The sequence below is a fragment of the Acinonyx jubatus genome, chromosome X (assembly GCF_027475565.1).
Source record: "Acinonyx jubatus isolate Ajub_Pintada_27869175 chromosome X, VMU_Ajub_asm_v1.0, whole genome shotgun sequence".
Taxonomy (NCBI): domain Eukaryota; kingdom Metazoa; phylum Chordata; class Mammalia; order Carnivora; family Felidae; genus Acinonyx; species Acinonyx jubatus.
Window position 1 is genome coordinate 104,875,787 of NC_069389.1, and position 12,761 is coordinate 104,888,547.

General features: G+C 37.5%; 1 protein-coding gene across 11 annotated transcripts in view; it reads right to left on the reverse strand.

Annotated features, from left to right (window-relative positions):
• The window catches only part of ENOX2 (ecto-NOX disulfide-thiol exchanger 2), a 256,913-nt gene that overhangs the window by 62,721 nt on the left and 181,431 nt on the right, over positions 1-12,761 (reverse strand). For 10 of the 11 annotated variants that reach the window (XM_053201692.1, XM_027054214.2, XM_027054209.2 and 7 more), the window contains one exon: positions 727-861. In XM_053201692.1, the coding sequence (XP_053057667.1) occupies positions 727-823 (97 nt within the window). In that variant the 5' untranslated portion in view covers positions 824-861. Of the gene's footprint in view, positions 1-726; positions 863-12,761 lie in introns of those variants that run through there. The other variant, XM_027054213.2, reaches the window with a different exon arrangement.

Below are 12,761 nucleotides of genomic sequence, written 5' to 3' on the forward strand. Positions count from 1 at the left end.
TCAATGGGCCTGGTCCTGCCATTCTTTTAAAAGTAGGATCACAATTAGATGAACCTGGGAAGATTAATATTTAGGCTATTTTAAAAGCACTCCAGGCTTCCATAGATGGCAATTCCCTAATGTCTTCACAAATCCATTTTAACGGTTAATAGTTCTGACAGTATAGAAGCTTTTTTTGTGTTTAAACCAAACCCTTCAGAGGCTGTGGCATTTTTCTTCTGATTTTATCTTTAGTGGAGCTGGAGTAAGTACAACATGCCCATTCTCTTACTGGTTACTTTGTTTAAAAAAATATGAACAGTTATTCAATGTGAACCACTTTGGAATGTTCCCTACCATCTCTTCTTCCCCAGTTTAGGAATCTAAGATTTTTGAGGTGTCTAAGTCAATTCTCATTTCCACTCCATGTTTATTTGTCTCCTCTAAATCTATAAAATTAGATAAACTTTATAATTCCTTGCCAAATTCTGTTGCCTTTTATTTTGACAACCTATTTAAATATTAATGCCCATATCCTGTATCAGCTATATCCCTAGTCCATAGTGCAATAAGGAGTATACTAGTAACTACTGGCCACCCTGCTTATAAAGCTCATATTACAAAAATGCACACTCTAGGCAGAATCTGGTAAATGTCAACTTCAAAATAAGTTGTGTCATACTGTTATATTTATTACCACATGGTCAATAAAAAGAAACACTTGTGACGTGATTAAAAATAGCATACCAGGCAAAATTGGTTGTCCAGCGATTCCCAGTGGTGCCATTCCAAGATTATTCATTGCTGTGGCCCATGCAGTTGGATCAGACATAGGTAGCGTCATTGCAGTGGAATCCACATTCAGAGTTCTACTACTATCAGCTAAAAAAAAAAAATGACAAGCAAAATAATTTGTTGTATTAAGGTTTCAGTATGTAGTTTGCTTAACATAAACTGGCAAACACTTTACAGAAACAGACTGATGGACAAGTAGTAGATAGAGCCTTAATTCCAGCTCTTTACAAGGGTTAAAACAATACAGCGTGAACTGAAAGGAAGTCACAGAATTTGAAAGAAGTTTACCAGATGGTATTTTAGTGTGTTTCTTTCTTTCTCTTTCTACTCCCTCTGTTCCTTCCTTTTCTCTTGTTTGTTTTTTTTTTTTTATGAAGCCTTTATTTTTTAGAGCAGTTTTATGTTCACAGCAAAATTACAGAGAAGGTACAGAGATTTCATTTATACCCTCTACCCGCACACATGGATAGCCTCCCCCATTATCAACATCCCCCACCAGAGTGGTACATTTGTTACAATGATGCATCATAATCACCTAAAAGTCATAGTTTAAATTAGGGTTCACTCTTGGTGTTGTACATTCTATGGATTTGGGAAAAATGTATAATAACATGTATACATCCTTGTGGTATCACACAGAATATTTTAACTGCCCTGAAAATTCTCTGTGCTCTGCTTATATCATCCCTCCCTACACCCCAACCCCTGGCAATTACTGATCTTATTCGAATCATCTCCATAGTTTTGCCTTTTCTATAATGTCACATAGTTGGAATCATACAACATGCAGCCTTTTCAGATTGGCTTTTCTCAGTAGTATGCATTTAAGTTTCCTCCATGTCTTTTCATGGCCTGATAGCTCATTTCTATCATAATAGAATGCTGCATAATATTCCATCATAGGGATGTACCACAGTTTATCCATTCACCTACTGAAGAACATTGTAGTTGTTTCCAAGTTTTGACAATTATGAATAAAACTGCTATAAACATTCATGTGCACATTTTTGTGTGAGCATAAGTTTTCAACTCCTTTGGGGAAATGCCAAGCAGCACAATCACTGAATTGTATAGTAAGAGCATATTTACTTTTGTAAGAAACTGTCAACCTATCTTCTAAAGTGGCCAAACCATTTTGCATTCCCACTGGCAGTGAATGAGAGTTCTGTTGCTCTATATCATCACTAGTATTTAGTGATGTCAGTGCTCTGGATTCTGGCCGTTCTAATAGGTGTATAGTGGTATTTCTTTGCTGTTTTAATTTGCATTTTCCTGTTACATAATACGGAACATCTTTTCATATATTTATTTGCCATCTGTATATGTTCTTTAGTGAGTTGTCTATTAAAGTTTTTGACCCGATTTTAAATTGGGCTGTTTGTGTTCTTGTTGTGTTTTAAGTGTTCTTTGTATATTTTAGATAATAGTCCTTTACCAGATGTGTATATTGCAAATATTTTCTCCCAGTTTGTGGCTTATATTCTCATTATCTTTACATTGTCTTTTGCAGAACATAAGATCTTAATTTTAGTTAAGTCCAGCTTATCAATAATTTCCTTCATGGATCATGCCTTTGGTGTACTAAAAAGTCATCACTGGGGTACCTAGGTGGCTCAGCTGGTTAAGCATCTGACTTTGGCTCAGGTCAAGATCTCACAGTGTGTGGGTTCAAGCCCCACATTTGGCTTTCTGCTGTCAGTGCAGCATCCGCTTTGGATCCCTCCTGCCTGTCTCTCATGTGCGCACGCACACACATGCGCTTTCTCTGTCCCTCCTGTGTGTGTGCTCTCTCTCTCTCGCTCTCTCTCAAAAAGAAATAAACATTAAAAAAAAAGTCATCACCATATCCAAGGTCCTTTAGGTTTTCTCTCATGTTATTTTCTAGCAGTTTTATAGTTTTGCATTTCACATTTAGGTCTATGATCCATTTTGAGTTAATTTTTGTGATAGGTATAAGATCTGTGTTTAGATTTTTTTTTGCATGAGGATTTCCAGCTGTTCTAGCACATTTGTTGAAGAGACTGTCTTTCCTCAATTGTATTGCATTTACTCCTTTGTCAAAGATCAGTTAACTCTATTTGTGGGGTCTATTTCTGGGTTCTCTATTCTACTCCACTGATCTATTTGTCTATTATTTCACCAATATCACACTGGCTTGATTGCTGTAGCTTTATAGTAAATCTTGAAGTTGGGTAGCATCAGGCTTCCAACTCTGCTCTTGTTCAACATATTTTGGATATTCTGAGCCTTTTGCCTCTCCATATAAACTTTAGAATCTGTTTGTTGATAACCACAAAATAACTTGCTTGGACTTTGATTGGGATTGCATTAAGTCAAGTTAGGAAGAACTGACATCTTGAAAATATTGAGTCTTCCTATACATGGACATGAAATATCTCTTCATTTATTTAATTATTCTTTTATTTCATTCATCAGGGTTTTGTAGTTTTCTGGGTTTTTTTTCAAGCACACATACCACAGGAGCTTGGGATGACTAAGAGGTTTCCTATTCTTCTCATAGTCTAGTTGCATATGATTACTTTGTCAGCTTCCATCCAAACTACTCATGCATGCAAACTAAGAAAAACCATCCAACAGCTTCCATGGTGCAAAAAAAATGAAAAATTCTATTTTTGATGTAATTTCATTTCTTTGAGGCAGTTAACATTGAATAGAGATGGACATACAATCAGCAAATATCAAATTAGCCAATTGAGTATTTTGGAAATTAGGGGGACATGAGAGAATAATCAGATAGGATATGTAGTCCTTGCCTTCAAAGGTTATACAATATAATTGAAGAAACCAATGATGGTGGCAATGATTATTACTATTATCGCTACTCTCACCACCTCCATCCATTACTACCACTAATTATTGAACACTTACCACACGCTAGGTAAAGCACTTGGCACACATTATTTTCATTTAACTTTCAAAATAACCTTGTGAAAGGGACTATTTATATTTCCATTTAATAGATGAAAGGCTTTTAAAGGTCACATATATTGTCTAAGGTCATGCAGGATATATACTTTTAGTCACAATGTTTTACTATCTCCAATGAAACCATTAAGAAACAACCAAATAATTGAATGGAATTGACTGGAAATGTTACTGAAATTTAAGTAATGAAAATGTGGCTTGAGTAGGTGGGAAAGACTTCATGGAGAAGATAGGATTTGAACAAATTGGCCAGATTTTTACAGAACATGTCTTGAGTCATGGGTAGTTATTAGATAGGTAAAGAAGGAAAAGAGGAAAAAGACATTCCAGGAGCAATGATGACATAAGAAGACATTGAAGTGAGTTATGCATACAAGTGCATGTATATACTACATAGTTGGGAGCACAGAAAGACATATTTTTGGAAATTTCCCCCTGACTACTGATTTCTATAGAAAAATCTTTCCGTGGCTTTTCTCCTACCTCTCAGTATGCACTCCAGCCAATTACACTCTAGAAGACAACTCTGTTCTAATAGTAGCTTGCTAACATCTATCACATCCTTCTAACCTGGAAATATCAGGGATGAACCTTGCCTTGGTTATTTATACAAGTGCTATTTTGTCACTGATTCGTCAGAACAAGAAAATGCAAATGTTCAAAAACATTGTTTCTGAATTATTAGTTTTTATGATTTTTCTATGCTTCCTATGCCTCTTCTCCACAACCCGCTCCCCTCCACACACACACACACACACACACACACACACACACACACACACAGAGTGATTGATGGCCTTAGCATTTGTTACTATAGTCAGAAGTCACGTTTCAGAACTGGTGATTTCTCTATCGCCAGAAACTCTAGTCCTCACATCCAGTTTTCAGTTGTTTCCCATGAAGGCATAGTATGGCTAGAAATATCCATATTGTAAATATTATTAAGAAAACAAACATAGGGCATCAGATTCCCTTTGAGTCAAGAGTTTACATATTGATTATTCAGTTCATCTGAACTCCCAATCTCTAGTCCAGGGGAGACAAGTTTTAGGGAATGTTATAACTGGAAGGGACCTTTAGAGATTACTGAATCTGCACCCTGGTTTTCTCTAGTGGCTGGAGAATGACTCCAAGAGGAAACATCTAGGTTTAGAAGGACTGAGCCCCCATACCAAAAATAATTTCTTGCAACAGTTTGGCTACTCATTGGCTCTGCAGTCCTGGGAAACATAAGAGAATCAGGAATTATTCTTAATAAGGAATTCTGAGATCAAAGAACGAGAATTTACAATGTACCAACCTAGCCAAACTCTGGACTAATTTTTGGGGAGGAGAGAGAATTATCTAAATTATCAGTTTTTTTAAAGGACAGCACAGTGTTACTATTTTCAAAATATATATTAATTCAAAGTGCCTGTTAAAATGTTAGCAAGTAGAGTTCTGCTAAGGTTGTTTACATAAACCAGATGGTTTAGATAAGAACCATGTGGAATTTACAGCATTATTTTGCTATGATAAATTCAGTTTTTAAATTCTTAAGGAGTTCTGCCTTTTCATTTTCCTCCACTTCCCCAACACTCATCTCCACCTGTCAAATCCTACTCAGTTTTCAGGGGTCATCTCAAATGTTACATTGTCTGTGAAGCCACATCACTAGAATTAATCACTCCTTCCTAATGTGTTATTGTAACATTTTATCTAGAATTTTATTTTTATGTTTGCTTATTCTCTCATTCCTTTTCCCTAAACCAAACCTTTATTGAGTCTTGGTATGTGCCAGATCCTGTGCTAGTGACTAGGAGTTACAGAGATGAACAAAACTCATTTACTTCTCTGGAAGAACTCACAATACAATGAGAGGCATGACATATAACCTAATATAAATTATTGTAATAAGTACTGCAGTAAAACTGTGAGTAAAGTGTTATGAGAACAGAAAAGGAGTAATTAAATCTCCTGGAATGACTTGGGAAGGATGTTTGGGGTTGGAGGTGTGGAGAGGATGAGGAATACTAGGGAAGCCTTTGCTGGGAAAGAATAATTTGAAATGAGTCTTTACGGAGGGATAGGTTTTTCCTCCAGGTAGTGATAGGAGGATTAGGATTGAAAAGCATTCCAGGAAGCAAGATCAACTGGACATTATCATTGACTGCCTTGAATTACACTTATTAAATACACGTCTCTCTTCTGCTGGCCTGCATGCTCCTATAGGTCAGGGACTTAGTTTGGGTGTCTTTGTTTCTCCATTTTTTAGTTCAGTGTCTGGTATAAAGTAGGTATTCAAGAAATATTTGGATGAATGAATAAATAAAATCAACCTACATTGATTTTGGGCACAATGAGCAATCCATGCAATGACACTCATTGATTATTTATATATCTTTTCAGAAAGATAAATTATCTTAAAAGTGATGGCATAGTTGCTAAACTAATTCTCTCTCCAAGACAACTGAATTTACATGTAGTAATTCATTTAGATTTACAACCAGAAGTAAATGCACCTAACTGATAATTCAGTTTGATATCATTGGCTATAATCTTTCTCCCATATAGGCACAGTCATATATATAAGGAAGCTTATACATTTTTACTTTCAGAGGGAAATCCCAGATGATCATCTCTGTCTGGCAACAATCTGGATTTAAGGTGTTAACTAACAAAATATGCTGTGTTGAACATCTGTTTGGAATCATCACTTAATAGTGGAAAAGTTAAGTCCAGGCCTGATTCACTTTCTAGACTAAAAATGGGCCTGATTCACTTTCTAGACTAAAAATGGACATCTAGCAATTTCTTTAAGTATTTTATAAAAGTGGTCCCATGTCACTAAAGGAAGAGATTGCTCATTTGCCCATAAGTCCTACATTCACTGGCAGTGGCCAAGAATATTCAGAAGTCAAGTACGAGTGCTGTCAAAATACCTCACCCAAGTCTGAAGAACGTGTCCTGCAATGCTCATTTTTTGTTCTGCCTTGTGTGGGAACTCCTCATGAGGTCAAGGGCTGTAGAGTAGTTGTGAATGAATCCTTTCTCTGTAAGTTGATTGAAGTTATGGTACTTTGGAACAAGAGTTCATTAGTGCCAAAAGAGTAAAAGATTTGGAAGTAATTGTCCATTTTAACTTGGTATCGCTCCATAACTATCAAATCATTGCCATCTGTTTATTTTTATATTATACTTCACTTGATTAACTAGTCAATTATTGTCAGTTATTTGATCTTGAAGACAACACACACATACACACACACACACATACACACACATCCTGTAGTAGAGTTATTTCATTTGTTTCCTTTATTTCCATTGAAACAAGTTCAGTACATTAGTGTCATCTCGTCATCTATACTCTTGTATTAAGACAAAAGATGTCCTTCTCTGACAATTCACTCTCCCATAATTCTCTTTCTTATGTCCAGGTTTATATCCATTGGTTTTTATGCTTACTATAATTTTGTTACACAGTATTGTGCAAAGTTGAAGAGAGGATTTTGTCAACAAACATCTATTGAAAGTCTGTTAAGAGTAGGAAGCAACACTGCCTAGTGATCAAGAGCATGGGTTTGGGAGTCAGATGGTTCTGGACTATAGTATATGCTCATTCTGTTTCTCTTTACTTCTCTTCTTGCTGGTCTACCTTCCAGCCTTCCTTTTATATTTATTGTACACTCATTGTACATTTTCTGTGTGCCAGGCACCATCACAGACATTGAAGACATTATGGTGAGTCAAACAGGCCTCATGCCAATCCTTGATCTTATGAAGCTCTCTAGTGCAGAAGGGAGATATTAAAATACAGATAAACATAAAATAATTATACATTGTGATAAGTTCTATGAATAAATAACTGGATTTGATGAGAAAAATGGCAAGCTACAAATTTAGGAAAGTGATAGTATTTGCCTTATAGGTTTGTTGAAGATTAAATTAGATAATGTGGGTAAAGAATTTAGCATGGCTTCTGGCTCAGAATGAGTACTAGGTAAGTGGTAACAATAACATGGCAACAGTTAAGGTGATGATAATGAAGTAGTCCTAGCCCTTGAAGGGTTCAAAGTCTACTGAGAGACACAGCATATATAGGAATTATAATAATATACGGATAATGAAACAGAGGCACAGAGAGTTTAAGTAATCAGCTCAATATCACATAGCTAATAAGTGGTAGAACAGGAATATGAACCCAGGCAGCTCTGGTACCAATGTCCACAGTCTTATCCATCACACTAAACTCCTTCCCAAAGAGCCCTTTATTTTTTGTGTTCCCCTAGTTCATTGAACACATTACTATAATAGCCCTTATTGCATTATATTTTTATAATCTTTCTATATCTGTCTCTCCTCCTAGACTCTGGATTCCCTTATTCCTCCTGTTATTCCTCATGCCTAGACACTGTGTCTGACACAAAGTAGATGTTCAATAAAGTATTTAAAATAAATGAATGAGGAAATATATGAATATATGTAAGAGAGTCCTGTATAGACATTCTTCTTCCCAGAAGAAAGTAGGTGTATAGCGTGTGACAAGCTATTCAGAATGGAATATCACTCTGTTGTTGTATTAAGATAAAATCTCTTTTAGTCGGTCTCTTCTGAGGACTAAATATTCAACATTTTAAACAGAGAGTAAGAGGAAGATAAATGGTGATAATCTGAGGTATTATAATCCTAACATGCTGGTAGTATAAGAATATCACCATACTTAATTACACAACACTTATAGAAATACAAACTTTAAGAAAGATAAATCTGGAGATAGGAAGATAATTTTCATCACATAGAAATTCTTCACGGGTAAAAAGGAAATGACAAGAATTTCTTTGAAAATTTAAGGGTAATTATATTTACTAAAATAAATGTGCATGTAGTACCCATCTTTGTTAGCTCCTTGAAGGCAGGGGATATAAATCTCATTTACTTTTGTATATTCTACAGTGATTTGCTAGAAGTAGGTGCCAATTAGTGTGCTTTTAAATAAGTGAACTCTGGAAGAACTCAACAATTGTACAAAGTGGGGCTTACCTGCAATGCTTATTTAATAGACCTATAGCCAAATAAAATCTCTTTGCATTGTGTAGTAATGCACTGTGGACTTAGCTCTCTAGTCATTTCTGCAGAAGCAAGATAGTGGTCCAAAGCTGGGTGAAACATCAGACCTCTGCAACATTCCAGGACTTAGATAAATGGTGAATAATAGTGTTAATGATAGTAATGATAACAAGACTAAATATAGTTAACACTTACTTAATAGTTATTATGTGCCAGGCACTGTTCTAGGCACTTTATGTACATTAATCTATAACTCACAACAACCCTATGAAGTAGGACCTCTCATTACCCCTATTTTACTGATGAGTGAACAGGAGCAGAGAGGTTAAGTAACCTGTCAATGGTCATAAAATCAGCTTGCAGTGAAGCCTGATTTAAACCCAGGCAGTCTGGGTCCACAATTCATGCTCTTAACCACTATGCTATCTTAAACTAGGTAAATCATAAAGTTATATAATATTTGAGCTGGGAAGGCTACTGATCTCATCATTACATAGATGGGTATCCCCCAGGTCCTCTATTGCAGGGATCCTTAAGTGGGGCTAATTCCACCCCCCCCCCCACTGGGAACATTTGGCAATATGTGGAGACATCTTTGGTTGTCACAACTGGAAGTAGGGGGTGCTTCTGGAATCTAGTGGATAGAGGCCAGGGATACTGCCAAACACCCTACAATGTACAGGACAGCCCCCTACAGCAGACAATTATCTGACCCAAAATATCAACAGTGAGAAGGCTGAGAAACCTTGTTCTACTGCAGCAATGTTGATGTGTTCTTTTTTTTTAAGTTTTTATTTATTTATTTTGAAAGAGAGAGCAGGGAAAGGGCAGGGAGAGAGGGTGAGAGAGAATCCCAAGCAGGCTCTGCACCATCAGTGCAGAGCCTGATGTGGGCTCACAAACCATGAGATCATGACCTGAGCTGAAATCAAGAGTCAGATGCTTAACCAACTGAGCCATCCATGTGCCCCTATGTTCATGTGTTCTTACTGGAGAGTGCCTTATACCCCTAGATTCTTCACAGTCCCTTCCCATCTACCACATGTGCAGCCAATCCCAACTTCTTTAGTTGATGTACTACTCGCTTATGCCACTGTACTAAAAAAAATCAGACCACCTTCCCCACCAAGAATCTATTAACATTTGTAGCATGGTTACTTTTATGTTTCACATCAAAGAAATGATTCTCATGGTGGGGAGTCCAGGTGCCATTGAAGTCCTGTAAATAATGCTAGGAATACCATGGCAAAAGAGAGGAAGTTTAGAAAATGCTTGCATGGAACACAGAAGAAAACACCATTTCTAGCATATCATATAGGACCTTACATATAGTAGGCACTGAAGAAGTATGTGTTGTAAAAGATTATGGCACAAGGGCACGGTTGAGTATCCTAGAACAGAATAACATTGTGCTTCCTGTTCTCTGGCTAAGGGAAAGGAAACAGCAAGATAAATCATGTTTTGGTTCTGCATTAAGCCTAGGGCTCAAGGTTTTATCTTCTGTTTGTTATTTATTGCTCATGAAGCAATATATTGTGCGTTGCAGGTGTTATTTTGAATCCCTCTTCATTTTCTTTGAAAATTAACAATCCATCATTGTTTGTGAACAAGGTGCTGAAGCTCGGGGCACATCCCACTCTCTCCGATCACAGACGTCACCAGCAGTGACGCCAGTCTGCATCATGATTATGCGGGGTGAGGGAGCTGACAGCAGCCTTTGTAAGAGAAGGCTCCCACGCAGCTTGAGAGAGATGATGCTATTAGACAAGCAAGGGCTTTATTTCCTTATGAGTGTTACCAAGAATGGATCAAAGAGCCACTCAAGGGGATCAGGATGTCACAACATATTCTTCCTTGGGGAAGAGGAGAGGAGGTGGGGGAGAGACAAAAGGGAAAGGTTTTATGCTAGTCTATATTGTAAGTAATCACATGGGCAGGGTAGGAGACAATAGCTTGATCCTCAAGGTATGCAGATGAGAACCTTGGGGTAGAGAGTGCTTTCAGAAACTAACCCTTATCCTGGATGATTCATTGTTTTAGTCTATAAGCTGGAGGGTCCTGGAGACAGCTACCTCCATATTGGGGCAGTTACAAGGATATTAAAGGTTTTTAAATAGATCTATAAGAAGCTAGAGTGCTAAGCCAGCCCTCCAGATGGCAGTTGCAGTGGGGGTAGGGTGTAGTAAGGAAGAAGAAAGACACAGTTCTTGGCATGCACTTCTCCAAGGAGCTCACAGCATATATCCTGTATTTATAAAGGCAACAAGGTACAGTGGAAGAAATACAGACCTGGAGCCAGATAGATCTAAAATAAAATCTTGGCTCTATCATTTACTAGCTGTATGACTTTAGGCAAGTTCAACACACCTTTTAGCCTGTTTATTAACCTGTATTATTTACCCAATGATAACGATGTTGATTCCTAGTATTGATTAAATGTTTATTATGTGCCAAACACTGTTTTAAATCTGTATATGTATTATATAATATAATCCTCACAACAACCCTATAAGATTGGTAGTATTTTCATACCCATTTTACAGATGAGGAAAATGAAAGACAAAGAAGTTAGAAAGTTGCTCAAGGTCACAGATGAAGTTAATGCTGGAGTTGAAATTCAAATTCAGGCAGTATAGCTTCAAAGCCTAAACTTTTAACCACTGAGCTATAATACTCTCACTATACTATAAAAAATGCTGAGCAAATATTCATTCGTGATCTTAACCCCACTTCCTTTATCTTTTCCTTGTTTTTTTTTCCCACTAAGAAAGAAACCATTTGGTTGCCCTGTGGGGGTCTCTTCTCCCACTTCTCTGAGCTGGAGCCAAGGGCCTCCTTTGTTATTTTAAGGTGGGCTGGCACAGACTGAAGAATCTCAGGAATAGTCCTTGTCACTTCCAGGTTATGAGCTGAATGTGAGCCGAGAGAATAGGTTGAGGTTGGATGCAGGGGTCCTGGAAGTCCAACAGGCTCCACCATTAGAACCTTGGAGGCTTCCTCAGTCAGTAAAAGCAGGGGCTAGCTGCACTACAAAGGCTCTGTTGGGCTTTTCTGGACTATGGTCCATCCTTCCCATTCCTGACTTCTGGGCTTCTGAGATACCAGTGCACTCATGTTACCCTGGTCTTGATTGAATGGTTGACTATGGCCGTCTGGTTTTTAGATTGCATTCATTCCACATTTCTTACCTAATATTTAGACAAAAAACACTGAAAGCATAATTGGGCCTCAAAAAAAGCTACCTTATCCCAGCTCTTCGAACATCTGTGCTAATTGCCTATTAAAACACACATTTCTTTTCCTAGTTTTGAAACAAACACTTTAATATTACTGTCAGGATCCCAAATGTTGTAGCTACGGCTTTTCAATTAGAAATCTTAATATTTAACCAATAAACTAATTGCAGTTCAGGTACTATGTATGCTCTTTAAGTTAATGGTGTGGCTGGTGGTGGAGGGGAAACAGAGAAAGAAAAAACAAAGAGAAGCATAAATTCTGTAAGTTCCCAAAGTTCTGTGGTCTGTGCTTTCCTGAGGTAAGTTGCGTAAGAGATGATTTGGCAGCCCTCTGCTCTGCTGTTAGAAGTCTGACAAGGTCTCTTGGAGGAAAAAAAATGGTCCTGGGGTTAATCCCCAAGCCATTTTACTTTAGCCCTTGTTGCTGAAAATCTTTTCAACGTGTTTCAGTATACTTCCTTGCCATAGGATAGAGAGTACAACACAGATCAGGAGGGCTGAGTTTCAACTCTGGCTCCACTATTTTCTTGCTGTATCGCAATCACTCACACCTGTATTTGTCAAAGTGTGGTCCAATCATGTGCATCACAATCACCTGGAATGCTTGCTAACTAGCCAAGTTCCAGGGTCCACAGCTGAGGTTTCCATCTGGGTGGTGCTGGGGAATCTGCCTGTTGAACAAACACCCTAGATATCTCTTACGCCCACTACAAATTGGAAAAACACAGAGCTTCAGTCTCCCCATGTATAAATAAGAAT